Source organism: Dipteris shenzhenensis, chromosome 28, assembly GCF_047967505.1.
Source record: "Dipteris shenzhenensis isolate YYH24624 ecotype China chromosome 28, Dip_SZ_1.0, whole genome shotgun sequence".
Lineage (NCBI taxonomy): Eukaryota > Viridiplantae > Streptophyta > Polypodiopsida > Gleicheniales > Dipteridaceae > Dipteris > Dipteris shenzhenensis.
In genome coordinates this window covers 26,775,960-26,791,893 of record NC_141623.1, presented here as the reverse complement: position 1 = coordinate 26,791,893, position 15,934 = coordinate 26,775,960, and the positions used below count along the sequence as shown (strand labels likewise).

General features: G+C 46.4%; 1 protein-coding gene across 1 annotated transcript in view; it reads right to left on the bottom strand.

Moving 5' to 3' along the window:
• LOC147883388 (catalytics) overlaps positions 1 to 15,934 on the bottom strand; it is a 139,079-nt gene that overhangs the window by 41,412 nt on the left and 81,733 nt on the right. Inside the window, exons 6-7 of the mRNA XM_087399647.1 lie at positions 15,470 to 15,502; positions 15,235 to 15,383 (exon numbers count right to left, since the gene is read on the bottom strand). Of these exons, the coding sequence (XP_087255773.1) occupies positions 15,235 to 15,383; positions 15,470 to 15,502 (182 nt within the window). The remainder of the gene's footprint in view (positions 1 to 15,234; positions 15,384 to 15,469; positions 15,503 to 15,934) is intronic.

Sequence of the window (15,934 nt, the reverse complement as noted above, 5' to 3'; positions counted from 1 at the left end):
TGGTTAGAGAGAGCTTACCACCACGGGACGAAAGGCCTTTCCCCTCTGTTGAAGGTTTTAGAGGATGGGTCCGATGATCCGGCCTCTCCTTCGAAACCTTCACAGAAGCGCCTTCGTCTCCACACAAGACATTCTCCGACCACTTCGACTTTGACCGCAAGCAGACAGCTGTTTGTAGCCCACCTTCCCTCCTCATGAGTTTACGCATTATCTCTTGGAACATCAACGGGTTCCACTCATCAGGCACCCGTGGCCCCAGGAAGATGGTGCTCAGATAGGAGCTCTAGCCAGCTTTGGTGGGAAAGGTAGATGTGCTCCTACTACAGGAACACAAGCTTTCGGCTTCACAGACTAGTATTTGTGGGAAGGTCCTCACAGGACGCTCCCACACCTACTGGGAACCTTCGATTGGCGAGCAGGGGAGAAGCGGGGGTGTCTGTATCTCCATCGACGCTTCTCTAGTTCAGCATGTGTTTGGTTCTTGCACTTTGATCCCAGGACGTGCGCTTTGGGTGGGCTTGCATATTGAGGGATCCCGCATCGGCATCCTCAATATCTACGCCCCGACTGATCTCAGACGTAGATCCGTTTTTTGGAGATCCTTGACAGACCTATTGCCAGAGATGGACTCTTGGATTGTAAGAGGGGACTTCAACAACCTTGAGACCTTAGAGGATCAGCAGGGAAGGGGCCCAGAGTTTCTCGGTATAGCTCAGGCAGAGCAGGCAGATTGGGACTCCTTCCTCTTTGCAGTGGGAGGTCGGGATAGTTGGAGGGAGCCTTCCTTTCGCAGATGGCCTGGGAGTCTGGACTTCTCTTGGGGTTACAGGAGGGAGGGAGGCAGACTCCTGGAGAGACTGGACCGTTTCTATGTCAGTGATTGGGCGCTTGGCAGAGGAGGAGAGTCAGGAGTGGTTCCAGGGACGACACTTTCAGACCATGCCCCAGTCATCCTAGTCCTGGACTCGGCCTCTCAGTCCTCACCTCCACGTTCATGCCGGATCCTAGATTCCATCTACACCAGAGCAGCGGTTCACAGCAGGATAGTGGACCTATGGGAGCAGGAGTGGGACCCTACCAGGGATATGGCAGCACAGGTAGCTCAGGCACTTGATGAATCTAGCCGCATTTGCCAACAGGAGGCGATTCAGGTCAGACATCGGTGTTGGGTGCGGGAGAGGGGTCTCAGACGTGACCTCGCCTCGATTCAAAGGATGCAGCAGTCTTCTCCAGGCTCTGAGGAGCTCAAACAGCAGGAGGTTCAGGCCCGGGCCATGCTACAGGAGATCACCCAGCGTCGCTCAGAGTTTTCATTTCATGCTTCCAAGTCCTTTTGGGCTAGGAAAGGCGACAGGATGTGCAGGGAGTTCTTCAGGAATCATGGACAGAGGTCAGCAGGGGAACAGCTCCGTTCTCTTAGGGCGCAGGATGGTAGTGTCAGGACAGATCCAGATGAGGTCCGGGACTTAGCGACAGACTTCTACAGATCTTTATTCCAGCAGGAGCTCCTAGACCCTCGTGGTCGCATTTGCAGAGAGGAGGTGTGGAGATCTACACCGAGACTCGTGCAGCCCAGCATGAGCGATACCCTTCTCGCACCCTTCACTGTTGCGGAGATGCAGGATGCGGTGAGTGCTATTGATGGGCAGAAATGCCCAGGTGAGGATGGCCTCTCTAGAGCTTTCTTCACCACCTTTTGGGAGCAGATCCACCGGCCCTTGCTCGCAGCCTTCCAGCACATCTTCTCCAGCGGGCAGATGCCAGAGAGCCTTGCGACAGGCCTGATTTGCCTCATCCCCAAAGGGGGCGACTGCCAGGAGATCAGACAGTGGCGCCCAATCACCCTCCTCCCGACCGCCTACAAAATCCTCGCCAAGATGATCAGCAGTCGCATCCGCCCCCTGCTACACGACCTGATTCATGACACCCAGACTGGTTTTGTCGAAGATCGTAGCATCTTGGACAACATCTTCACTTTCTCAGAGGCGAAGGAATGGGCCCAGCACAGTGGCCAGCACCTTGCCATACTCCTTCTCGACTTTGAGAAGGCGTACGACAGGGTAGACTGGTCTTTCTTGGAAGGTACACTCGCTCGGTTCGGTTTCCCAGACGAGTGGATTAGAGGTATTGCTAGCCTTTACAGATCGGCCTCCAGTCGGGTTATCATTAGCGGCAGGATGGGGGAGAGATTCACACTTGAGCGCTCGGTACGTCAGGGCTGTCCATTAGCGCCTTACCTCTTCCTATTTTTTGCGGAGGCCATGACACACTTCCTTCGAGCTCGCACCACTGGTCTTCGCGGGATGCGTCTCCCTATTCAAGAGGATGCCGAGCTGTTGGACTCCGAGTATGCAGACGACACAGCCCTATATGTGCAGGATGATGTCGAGTCACTGGAGCGTGTGAGACTGTCCCTAGAGATGTTTTGCCTTGCGGCTGGAGCGAAAATCAACTGGCATAAGTCAGTTGGTTTTCTTACGGATCCAGGAGCCAGCTCACAGTGGGGTATTTTCTTGGGGTTTCGTTGGATCCCTAGAGGACAGACGACACGTTACCTGGGATTCCAGGTAGGCCTGGACATCACACCGGCTCAGCAGTTCTTGCCGGTCCTAGCCTCCATACGACAGAATCTTGCTTTCTGGAGCACGGCTCGACTTTCCTTGGCAGGCAGGCCCCTTGTGGTCAACCAGGTCCTTCTTGCCACTGCTTGGTATGTGGCCTCTTGCTGGTGTTTCTCGAGGTCTTGTGTAGCCCAGCTGAGGAGACTGGTGCGGAACTTCCTATAGTCTGGTTCAGACGGCTCCGGCACCACCAGAGCTAGGGTCGCCTGGCAGACGGTCATTCTCCCCCAGGCAAAGGGCAGCCTCGACATCATAGATCCAGAGCTTCAGAGTCAGGCACTTCTTGGCACCCCAGGAGGACAGACGTGGAAGCTCTTGCTACAGCATGGTCTCAGTGGGTGTACCCCCCAGTTAGGGGGTGTTTGGCAGCCTTCTATCCGATGGATCTTCACTTCAGCACCTTTGACTCAACCCCGTTCCCCCTTCCTCCGTAGCCTCATTTCAGTCTGGAGGAAGTTGCGACACAGCCTCTCCCAGGTCCCCCCTAGTTGCCGAGAGGAGACAGACAGACAGCCCCTGATCTGGAGTAGCCAGGTGACAGATGATACAGGTCAGCTCGGGCATATCCCTTGGGCGCTCTGGGCGCGTGGGCCCGCGCGCTCGTTCCGGGTTTGGAGGGACGTCTACAGTCAACGGAGCCAGGCGAGCTAGCAGCAGCAGTAGGTACGGCTCGTGGGATCCAGGCTCGGCGAGCGGAGATTGATGTTGCCATCCCTGCAGGTTGGAGGATCCCCGTAGACACCAGATAGCTCTTCCCGGGAGATGAGAGGTGGCTCGGACAGTTCACTCCACAAGGCATTCCTTTGGTGGTGGCAGGCCTCTTCTCGGACTCTTCGGTACACTTCTTCTCCATCACTGATGACAGTCACCTACAGAGCAGAGAGGCCGTGATCGACCTCCAGCTTCCCTGGCAGCGCCTTCGCATTGTAGGGCTGCAAGGGAAGACGTGGCATATAGACCCCCCAAGAAAACCCCCAAATAAGGAGCAAACACCATCTACATAAATCTTTGAAAGGTAGCAGGAGCATTGGTGAGGCTAAATGGCATTACTTTGAATGCAAATGTCCCCCAAGGTGTGGCGAATGTGGTTTTAAGCACATCCTCCTTAGCAATTCTGATCTGATAAAACCTAGAGTAATCATCACAGAAAGTATACATCTCATGACCACTTACCTTCTCAAGAATGAGGTCTTGAAAGGGAAGAGGATGATGGTCCCTCTTGGTGGCTACATTGAGTTTCTTATAGTCGATGCAGACCCGCCACTTGTTGTTTTTCTTTGGGGTGACTACCACTGGTGAAATCCATTCAGTATTGTGAACCGGAACAATAAACCTAGCTTCTACAAGATACAGGACCAGGATTGGACACTCTGGATATGGGAGGGCCGCTCCTTGTCAAAGGTGGAGAGGGACCCAGGGGAGTGGCGTTGGCCACCATCGGAGACCTCAGAGAACCCTACCCCCTTCTTTTCTTACAGTGCACGCACGGGTCGGCGTGCTCTTGGGGCTCTCTAGCGTGGGCTACCCACACAGGCACATAGCTGGTATGCCCAGGGGATATCCTTGGTCTTTCTTCGCACTTTCTGGAAGACTCTTTGGGCTAGCTGGCGTCCAAGGAAGATCTCCTACTTCCTTTGGATGGTGGCACACAAGGGGCTTCCAATTGGCAGCTGGCTGAGACAGATGGGGCAGGAGGGGCATTGCCAGATGTGTTTTCAGGAGGAGGAGACCTTGAAGCATTGCCTTTGGAGCTGCTCGCATGCGCAGACGGTTTGGAAGGGAATCATGGGGATCCTAGCTAGGGCTACACCCGAGCTAGGACCGATCACTTGGGGAGCCGTTCGTTGGTGCAGCACTGAGTCGGGGCATCACTTGGCCTATGAGTTCTCTAGACAGGATCCCGTCCTTTTCATCACGCAGGCCACTTGGGCTTACATGGACAGCTTCCCTTGGCATCTGACAGTGACAGATGCAGGAGCGTTGCCTCAACACCCAGTTTGGGAGATCATAGGGAGCATCGCAGGCTGGCATATCTGGACTTCTAGATGCGCGCAGACTGTAGGAGCTCAGACTACCTCTACTACCTAGACCCTAGCAGATATCTGGAGCACGATCATTCACACGCTCAAGGGTCAGTGGGATCAGATACAGGGAGAGTCCCGAGCAAGGAAGAAAAAGAGACGACGTTTCCTTCGCGACTGGGATCACCGGGAGTTATTCTTCCAGCACTCCACTCAGAGTCTTTAGTGGCATTACGCCCCTTCACCGTGGCTGTTTGTCCACTCCCCGATGATTATGCCCTAGGAGGCTTGTATTTAGCTTTTTGACTTCTCGGGCTGAATCTGTTTTGTGATTACTGCCCGCTGGCCTTCAGGCCTTCTTGTACTCTCGTTTTCAAGTAATATAACTAGCACTACTTTTTGCGCAAAACACAACAAAACCCAATCAGCTTTTGTGAATACCAATTCCCTGCGGTGCTTATCTGCTGCTCTTTTCTGCTTGTCCTGACTTCTTTGCAAGGCATATTTGATCTTCTTGTAAGCCTCTTCAAGGCTTTCCACAAAACGATCAGCTTCTAAGATTTTCTCTTTTGTATGCAAAATGGGAGGTATCTTCCTGGCACCTTCCACTATTTCAAAAGGTGCTTTACCTGTGGATGTGTGCACCGTATTATTGTAAGCATATTCCAGCAAAGGCAAATAATGCTCCCATTTGCTTTTGTGGTCTAAGACATAGCATTTAAACATATCCAAGATGGTAGACTTTTCCTGCTCCGATCGTCCATCAGACTGAGGGTGAAAAGATGACGAAAAATTCAGCGTAGTGCCCATATTTTCAAACAGTCCTCTCCAAAAGAGGCTGGTCATCCTCGGATCTCTATCACTGATTATGAATTCAGGCATCCCATGATACTTGAAGACATGCTACAAAAACAATTTGGCCATTTGATCTACTGTAATTTTATTTCTTACTGGCACAAAGTGGGCTTGTTTGCTAAACCTGCAAATTATTGTCCACAATCCATCATGTCCAGTAGGAGTACGTGGAAGATCAAACACAAAATCCATAGGTATGCTTTGCCATGGTCTATCCGGAATTGGCAAAGGGTGTAACAACCCAGGTGCCTTCTGCCTGTCAAACTTTACTTTCTGACAAACCATGCATGTTCTCACATATTCTTCCACATCTTTCCTCAAAGATGGCCAATAAAAGTATTGCTCCACTGCTGTAATTGTTGCTATAATTCCCCTATGTCCTGCATATGGAGGAGCATGACTTTCCATTATGACTTTCTGTCGCATCTGATCAGTGACACAGAGTCGTCCATGCATCAAAATGAAACCCTCTTTCAACATATAGTGATCATGCCTTTGACCATCAGAAAGTTGATCATAAATAGTTGAAAATCCAGCATCATTAACATATTGATCTTTCATCACATCTAACACATTGTTGTAAGCAATGCTCACTACTGAAACACTAGGTTTCTTGGAGACTGCTTCAGGCTGTGGTTTCCTGGAAAGTGCATCAGCCACGACATTTTTGTTACCCGGCACATGTACAATTTGAAAATGAAACATTGAGAGGAAGTTAGCCCATCTCATGTGCTTTTCAGATAATTTTCTCTGCGTGAGAAAATATATAAGTGACTGATGATCTGTCTGCACATAAAAATCAGCTCCAAGAAGGTAATGTTTCCATGTGGTCAAAGCATGTATCACTGCTAACATTTCCTTCTCGTATGTCTGCAAGTACAATTCAGCATCTTTGAGAACTCTACTCTCATATGCAACCACTCTGCCATCCTGCATCAAAGTGCCTCCTATGCTGTTCCCACATGCATCACAAGTTACAGCAAAGGGTTTTGCAAGATCTGGCAAGATAATAATGGGTTCAGAACACAACTTTTGCTTCAGCTCTTCAAAAGCTGCATTTTCCTTTGGTCCCCACTGAAACGGTACAGCTTTCTTTTGTAAAGCATGCAAGAGAGAAGCAATTTCTGCAAAGTACTTTATAAACCTCCAATAGTATGAACACAACCCAAGAAAGCTTATGACTTCATGCAGATTTTTCAAAATTGGCCAACTCCTTATGGCCTCAACTTTTGCAGGATCCATCTTGACTCCATCCTTTGACACTATATGACCGAGAAAATGAATCTCATGCATAAAGAACTCACTTTTCTTGGTGTTTATTAATAGCTTGTGCCTTTTCAACTCTTGAAACACAATAGTGGGATGTTTCCTGTGCTCCTGCTCATTTTTAGAGAACACAATGATGTCATCGAAGAAAGCACCCACAAACTTTATGTGTGCTCTAAAAATTATGTCCATCATTCTATTGAAAGTGGCAGGTGCATTAGTCAAACCAAAAGGCATCACAAGAAACTCATATAAGCCAAATGAAGTGCGGAAGGCAGTCTTGTAGACATCTTCAAGCCGTATCCTTATCTGATGGTATCCACTTTTAAGGTCAATACGACTGAACATTGAGGAACCTTCCAACCGATCCAATATATCATCAATGCGTGGAATTGGAAAACGGTTCTTAATTGTGACTTTATTGAAAGCCTTATAATCAATACACATTCTCCAACTGCCATCCTTCTTTTGCACAAGCAACACAGGGGAACAGTAAGGAGAATTACTTGGTTGTATTAATTCCTTTTCCAAGAGTTCCTTCACTTGTGACATTATCTCTTCCTGTTGTGCCTTACTGACACAATAGGGAGGTATATTAGGCGGTGAGCTTCCTGGAATTATATCAATTTGATGATCCTCGGGCCTCTTGGGAGGTAATTCTTGAGGAAGTGCATCTGAGAAACAATCTTGAAAATCTGAAATAAAAGCAGCCCTTTCTCTATCTAAAGCAAAAAGAGTAGAGCCTTCCTGAACTGGTTGGCTGTCCTCTTTGACAAAAATCAAGTACGCTGAAATATGACGCTTTATTACATTGGAAATACAAGAAGCTGAAACTACAGGGATGGACTCCCCTTTCAACTTTACATCAAGTACATGATTTTTGCCTCTATGAGTTAAAGAAATCTTCTTGTTTCTCATCTGCACATCAGCCCCCACCCTGTACATCCAAGGCATCCCAAGCAAAGCATCACACTCTAGCAAAGGCATAATGTAGAAGTCCTCTGCATCCTGATATCCCTGGATATGCATCCTCAACTTGCCAATGATAGGAGTGACAGGTGCGTTGAGTTTAGGGTTGGCCATATCACACATGCCGGATGGCCCCATTTCCTCAGCCTTGATGCCAAGCCTTCCTGCCATATCAGGAGTTATGAAATTTGCCTTTGCCCCGCAATCAAAGAAAAACAAACAATTCTGATTTCTGATTTTTCCCCATGCTCTGCACATCTCAGTCTTTTTCATTTCCTCTTTATCATGTGCATGTGGCAAACTCCCAATCACATCTGGAAGAAGTCCTGCGGAAGGTTTAGGCTTTATGCCCTTCCGATCAGCCTGTTTATCACCATTCTTATCATCATCTGACCTGTCTCATTTCTTGAATGGGCAATCATAAGAGCGGTGTCCCTCTCCTTTGCATATAAAACATTTGTTTTGCTCCATGAGTGACTTTTTCTCTTCATCAGATAACTTGGTACGGGGCTGTTTATTAGGCTGTCCACGCCTTTGACCAGCTTTGAATTGGGCTTTTCCTCCCTTTTGAAACGGTCGTTTGCCATAATTTTTTTTTCAGATTTGATGTCCTTATCCTGGTGTTTGGCAGCCCGTTTGTTGTCTTCTTTCTTGCTGTCCATAAAGCCCAAATTCTTCTCTTGCATCCATGCATATGCTGTCCTTGCATTCTCAATTAATTGAGTCATAGAACCCACCTTGATTTTGATGCAATAATCACGTAGCTCACTAGGCAATCCACAACAGTACCTCTCTATTTGCTCTTTCAAAGAAACATGCCTGTAAGAGCTCAATGGCAGCAAAACATCCCAAAACCTCTGGGTGTAATTATCAAGGTTCTTGCAAAGTTTGTATGACAAGTCATGCTAGTGTGAAAGTACTTCAACTTCAAAAGTTGGAGTAAGCCAAGTAGAAGAGAACACTTGCTTAAATTCCAGCCAAGTAGCAGGTGCATCTCCATGAAGCATAAGGTTGGTGTACCACTTAAGTGCATTGCCTTTCAAAAATGTGGCAACCTTCCTCATCTTGGATGCTTCTGTAAACAAACCCCCAAGAAATGCAGCATCAAACTGTTGAAGGATGTGAGGGCTTTGTACCTGGCCTGTACTCCATTATATGTATCAAACTTGACATGAGAACCACCATCCTTAAATTCTTTATATACATTTGATATTGGCTGTCCCAAAGATGGCTGTATATTTGCAGCATTCCCTTCACTAGGGAGAGCCATGCTTGGCTGAACATTAGGCATGGGAGCATATGCTGTGGCTTGCATGTCTGGCTGCATCCCCACATTGTCATACATGGCTTGCTTTCTATGCCCAATTGGCGGTGAAATCAACATAGCATCAAAGATAGAATCTGTACCAAAATATTCAGGTTGCTGCCTCAAATATGGCTGAGGTGGTTGAGCCACATTTATGGACTGCACATTATTATTTTGAGGAGTAGAAGTACCCAAACCAAGGCCTTGTGATGGCTGCTCATACTGTTGCACTGGCTGTACTTTTTGTACCTCTTTCTCAAGTGCTCTGTTGGGCGATTCCTCTCTCCTGGAAGTCACTTTCTAAGTCATTTTTTATGGCTGTCCCTCATGGGAAACTGATGCATGAGTGTGCGGTCCGCCATGAGAAGCTGATGCATGTGTGTACTCACTCTTTCCGTGCTTGTGCTTTCTTGATTTCTTCTTCTTCTTCTTGGCATTTGTTTGCACAATCTGAGCCAAATTTTGAGCCAGCTGAGTCAAAGCAGTCACTGCACTTGCAAGCTGTGCATTCAACATAGTAGCATCATCTGACTCACTGCTAGAACTAGTATCACCGTTCAGCTCAGTTGTAGCTTCATGTGTGGCCTGCTCAAAAGGCATTTGTTGTGCTCCCTGCAACTGTACACTAGCTGGATCATTAAGGCTTTCCTGCCTTCTCCTTTGAGGAGTTGTGGAGCTCTCTTGCTCATGGGTACTCACCATGTTTATGGTTGTAATATTCAGCTGTCAAAAAGTGCAGCAAAGATATCCTTCCACCAAACTACCGAGGCCCACCCCTTGAGAAAGAGTGTGTGGTATCCCGGCAATGGAACCAATGAAACCAGCCTCTAATCACTCAGAGGGCAGTGGAACTAAACCTTTAATCACTTCAGCACTTATTTACAGCTCACAAAGCATATATCACAACCATTAAAACCATTGCATGATCACCATTTGGCATTTACCCATTTGTTCACAAACAAAACCACTGAAAAAGGGATGGAGGCTAGAATGCCCCTGCTCAACAGACATAGACAAGTGCACCCGATTGGCCCCAAACACCGTGGCGCCCCTTTCGGTATTTCTTTATATTTCACAGTGAAATGATTACAAGTTGCATCTGGGAGACCTTCCCTGCAACTGAGCACGCAGCCCCAATTCACTAAGCCTTCGCAAGGCTTTCAAGCATAGAACACCATCACATAAGTGCACTTAACCCATAGGCTCAACCCAAAGGCATTCTCTTTTCCGAGTGCAATTCCGTTGGCTGTCCAGATGCAATCACACTGCACCCCAGCTGCACTCTCTTTGAGTGGTTTCCAGATGGCATTCACAAAGCTTTTCAAAGCTCCAAAATAGAATCAGCAAAGTACCCAACCAAAGAATGACTCATGTAGCACTGCCTGGGCACCTGTGAGCCAAGAAAGAGGCGGCACACGAGGCCAACCAATAGCTTATGGAAAAAAGAAATTGGAGCAGCAAAATCACAACTCACCAAGCCCTGAAAACTCGAACCAAGTCCTCAATCGCCAAGAGGACATAGTAGCCAATGCCTAATTGCATTCTCAGCCAAAGAGGAGTGCAAAGGCATGAAGAAAGAGCATTTACAAGAGCCGACCAGCAAGAATTCCACTGAAAAATGTGAAAAGAAGCACTTCTGTTGGGCTCAAAAGAAGCGTGCTTCAGAGAGGAATGCATTGAGAAGGTTTTGGAGAAGTTTCATCGCCGGAAAGTCCTCCAAAACTGAGAAAAACCAGTCAACCAGCACGTGGGACCACTCGAAATTCAACAGAAAGCTGTAGCTTTGCAAGAGGAGAGGCCCAGGAGGTGGTAGAAGCAAAAAGGTCCAGAAAAAGCCACTTTTGCAAATTCGACCAGCAAAAGAAGTGCTCAGCTCTGCCTGTTCTACCAAACGCACGGAGGGAAAAGCATATCACTACGAAGGGGAGGCAGAGGGGAAGCCATCAGGCCAAACGGAAGTCGAGAAATCCAAACAGGTGAGGAGTTATGAAGAAAAACGGAATTCAGCTGAAGGAGGCTGAAAAACCATTCCAAAATCTCAACAAAGGGAGAAGATGAGAGAGAAAACCACACATGTGAAGTTTAGAAGGCTCAGGAAGGTCCAGGAATGGCAAAGGAGCATGTAGAAGGCACTAGAGCCACCTTGAACTCTAGAGGGGCCACTGAAGGTACATGGCCCTCTAGGGGGCCCATTAAAAATGCCACATCATCATTTCCCAACAACCACTCTTTTAATTCCTTGGAATGCCTTTGGGCCTAGGGATTAATTACGCTTATGTGCTAGGCACCATGCCGCGTTTAATTACACATTATTAAGACCACGCTTGGACTTTTAAAACCAAAGTTGTCACGGTCTTGTAGTACATTAAAGTACTTAGAATTTCACGCCCCCGTGACACTACTCGCTTTTTGTGAGTCCCATGCCTTGAAGGTCAACCTGGGTAAAACCTAGGTCATGATCTTCAACACCTCCCGAGCAACTACCCATAGAGAGCAGTTTACTTTTGATGGATCAGTGGTTGAGATTGTCTCATCACACGTACCTGGGGGTTCTATTCTCTCGCCCTTCCTTCAAGACGAGACCGGTTATGTAGGCCAACCGGAGCAGAGGATACGCCTCTCTTGCTCGACCGGAGAGATATTGCTTCCACTCACACTTTCATGACCCACGGACCAAGGTTCTCCTCTTTGACTCCTTGGTCCGACCTGCAAGCATGTATGGCAGCCCTTGTTGGATGTGTTTGTTTGACCATCGAGAATGATTGCCCCAATGATGAAGTGAGATAATGGGACAACATATTATTATCATGGAGAGGGGGGCACTCAAAAGGAACACGCAGAGAACCACTAGCAAAAATATAACCTAGACAAGTATCGACCTAGGCAACAACATGTGCACATGTGACATCTGAAGCAATGAGACTGACTACTACATGTGTAATGTGAAATTTGAAGCACTGAGACTAGTGGCCACTGATGGAGAAGCTAGGTAAGCTACGTCTTACATGTGCAAATCTCTGTTTGACCTCGACATTTGCACACACTAGCACGAAAGGTGGTTTAAAGGAGAGAGGCAAAGTGGCGGTGAGAACAGCGTTCGGTGCAGGGCAAACACTCCATGTGATTTAAAAATGGCTAGGAGCAGAATATATACGTGTAAAGAAATACCTGGCAAGGACCTCTTCTCTTTTCTTTCCCTCAATAGCCTTGCGGCAATCTTGTCCCCTTCTATGCCACTTGCATCCGTCCAGAGAGAATGTCAGAATCTAGGACAACCAAGAAAAGAGAATCAAGTTTGCCATCTCAAGAAGAGTCTCTACGACTTAAAGCACGCACCTAGAAGTTGGTACACCGGAATCGACAAGTATTTTGCTAATCTGGGAAGCCACAGAGTGGGCTATGTAAGAGCAGGCAGAGGCTGGCAGTTCTACTCTTGGACTTTGAGAAAGCCTATGACATAGTAGATTGGGGTTTTCTTGAGGGCACTCTTCTACGATTTGGATTTTCAGATGCATGGATTATAAGTGAAATCTATATTGTTATGGTTTTCAAATCTTTAGTCAATCAATCTAGTTCAATGGGAAATTGCTTGGATTGTAATGGCCTTTGATGAAATTATAGATATTTCTTAGTACAAGGTGATAGGATGTGGCAAAGTGTACCATAAAAGATTTATAATTTCAACAAAGGCCCATGCCAGACTGTTACTATAGCTAGGCAACTATTAGTTTTGCAATGTTGGATTGCTACTACACTTAGGCAACTATTAGTTCTACAATGCTGAATTGCTCTAATGTGTATGGCTATTGCTATTGGAAGATCTAAAATGGAGGAGGCAAAGTTACATTGGAACAAAATAAGCCTGAAAACATGTATTTTTACTTGAACCGTTACAATTCATAAATCAAAAAGCATGTCATTATAATAGGTGTCTAGACTATTGGTGAACATTTGACGTTTTCCTGGAGCTAGCAACATGGGTATCTTGATACACTGCACAAGATGTGAAAGGATCACCATCATTGGCTTATTTCATTGGAGTTTGTAAGTATAGCCCTTACTTTTTGCATAATGCAATCCCTTAACTACATAAGACCCCTTAGCAATTTCATTGTCCCATTCATCAACAATATCTAGAAGTGTTTCTTGTTAGGGAGGTAGCATTGTGGAATGAAAAGAAATTCTAGCTTGAGTTTGAGCCACATGTCTACTTTATAAGCCTTGGATTTACACTAATCCAAGGGTTATAGAATTTGGCAACTCCTTCCTCATTTCCCAACTCGTATCGTTGCAATCTTTGCTTCACATCATCGATGCTTCGTAGCCATCTCCTCTCCCCTTTGCTCCCCTTCTCTTGCCATTCCCACCATCACTAATAGCACACAAGGTTGCCAATTGAGAAAAATCAAGGCAAGCTTGTGGGATGAAACCAAAATCGATCGACACACCTCTTCCCCATTGCTTTTTCTCCCATCATCCCATTCTTGATTCATTTCCTTCTTGTGTTTCCATATCCCCTCTTTGCAAACTCCTCAGGTTCCATGTCAGTTTGCAGACAGAGGTTTCAGATTTCCAGATCAGTTCATCAGGGATGCCCTTTAGCCCCCTTCCTCTTTCTTTTTATGGCAGAAGCTATGAGTATCTTCCTTAGATCTCAGGCTGATCTATATGGGCTGTGATTGCCGTTGAGACAGGAGCAAGAGCTTCTTGACTGTGAGTTGGCTGATGACATTGCTATTTTTATTGAGGCCTCTTCGCAGTCACTTGATTCTTTCTGGACAGTCTTGGATATCTTTTGCTCAGCTACAGGGGCACACATTAACTGGCATAAATCCTTTGGCTTTTGGATTAGTGATGAGGTTGGGTAGTTGACATTGGCTTTTCCTGGATTCAACGGGGTGTTCCTACCAGATATTTGGGATGCCAGGTAGGATTGGGCATCTCTCCAGCACAGCAGTTTGCCCTAGCACTGGAGAGTATAAGGAAAAAGCTTCTTTCTTGGAACTTAGCCAAACTCGACCTTGCATGTAGAGTTGTGGTAGTGAACCAAGTTCTTTTGGCCACCACCTGGTTTGTGTGTTCCTGCTGGTGCTGGTCTAGGAATTGCATCACTCAGCTCATTAGACCAGTCAGGAATTTCTTATGGAGTGGACTTGATGGCACAGCAGATGTTGCAACGAGGGTGGCCTGGGAGACCATTATTCTCCCTACATGTAAAAAGGACCTTAATATCATTGACCCAGACTTGCAGTGCAGGGCATTGCTTTGTAAGGTGGTGGTGAGGGGACTCATGCCTGGGCAGGAACCTTGGAAGGATTTCTTTTTTGGATGCATTCAGGCTTGTAAGATGCCACACTTTGGAAAATGCCATGCACATGAATATTTAGCAGACCATTTGCTTCACAATTCTTATCCTTGAACTTCATCTCCAAGATAAACCATGGAAACCATTTTGCAACTGCTCGTCAAACCATCCAAAGGATGCCTTTAAGGAGATTAAAGACGTAGCAATGAAAGGCTATTGGTTCAATTCCCCACAGTCAGGGATGCTCCCAGCAGGAGGCCTCTTTGATGCTAAGCACAGTCAAGATACAGCCATGATGGGTCAAGGCAAGACTTTAAGGAGGTTGTCAGATGCTGAGATGGAGAAATGCAGAGCTAGCTTTAAAGTGTAAACGAAAATGGGATAAGGATCATTGGTGAACTTGCGAGTTTAGAAAAAGCATGCATACGTAGCAATGCCAATTGAGGGAGATGATGAAGTGGATGCTGTCAATGAAGAATCCTTTGATGTTTTGCTTGAGGGAGACATGGTTGAGGAGGAGGGACTGGTCATTGAGCAATAAGATCAGCCCCCAACAGATGAAAAGGGATATCAATTAAGGAATAGGTAGAGGCAAAATGGGGATGCCAAGATGTCAATGTCAATGCATGCTTTTCATGGGTCCCAAGTCCGGTATGACTTTTTACCTTAATGCCCTTGTAAATGAACCGGGGATGTTTGTACTCATAATAGTGGAAGTACTCATAATTTTTTTCATAGTGGAAGTACTCATAATTTCTTTAATGCCAAGTGTTTGAGGTCTTTAAAGCTACAGAGAAGTCAAAGAAGAGGACCTCTACAGCTCTACAGATTACCATAAGTCCCTTTCAAGTTACAAGATGTTTCTCATGTGTCTGGTAAGTTCTAGCTCACCTTAATATGGATTTGAAACCTGGACGACCATATTTATCATTGGGCGGAAAATATGTACCCCCAACCATTGGTTTGAGTTCAGGAGTAAGGAAAACACTCATAGGCCAGCCACCGCCCCCTTGAGTGGCTTGAACATAGGTCATATAAACCTGCACATGTCCAAGTAAAGCTGGTTTATTGCCAATACCACCACACTTTCAGAAAATCTTCCAGTTGAGAGAGAGAGGATTCAAACCTTGTCGACATCTGGCCGTTCTTCTCGGTCAACCTAAAACAAGATGTGAAGTTTTAGTGAGGAGAAATTGAGAAATCCTAAGAAATGGACGCTAACAGTTAACCTTTCTTATAGGAGTAGATATTCCAGAGACATACTGTCAGCAAAACTTTGAAAGCGGCAGCAAATTTCCAAAAGTTTTCATATTCTGCAGTTCAACATTGGTGATGACGACACTGTCTACGTCAATTTCTTGGGCATCCACTAATTTTCTTATTTGCTTCTCTACCCCTTTCCAAGGCTGATAAGTGCTGCAATAAAAGAGTATTATCTGGCTGTAATGAAATATTTTTCTACTTCAAAATTTCCAACTGCGAAAAAAACTGTTTGCATCTCCTGTAACCATCCTTTAATCACATTAAGGCTGTTGGATTTCTTGTGTAAACTTCTAAGTGAGCTCGTGTATCTCATTGAGAAGTTGCTGCT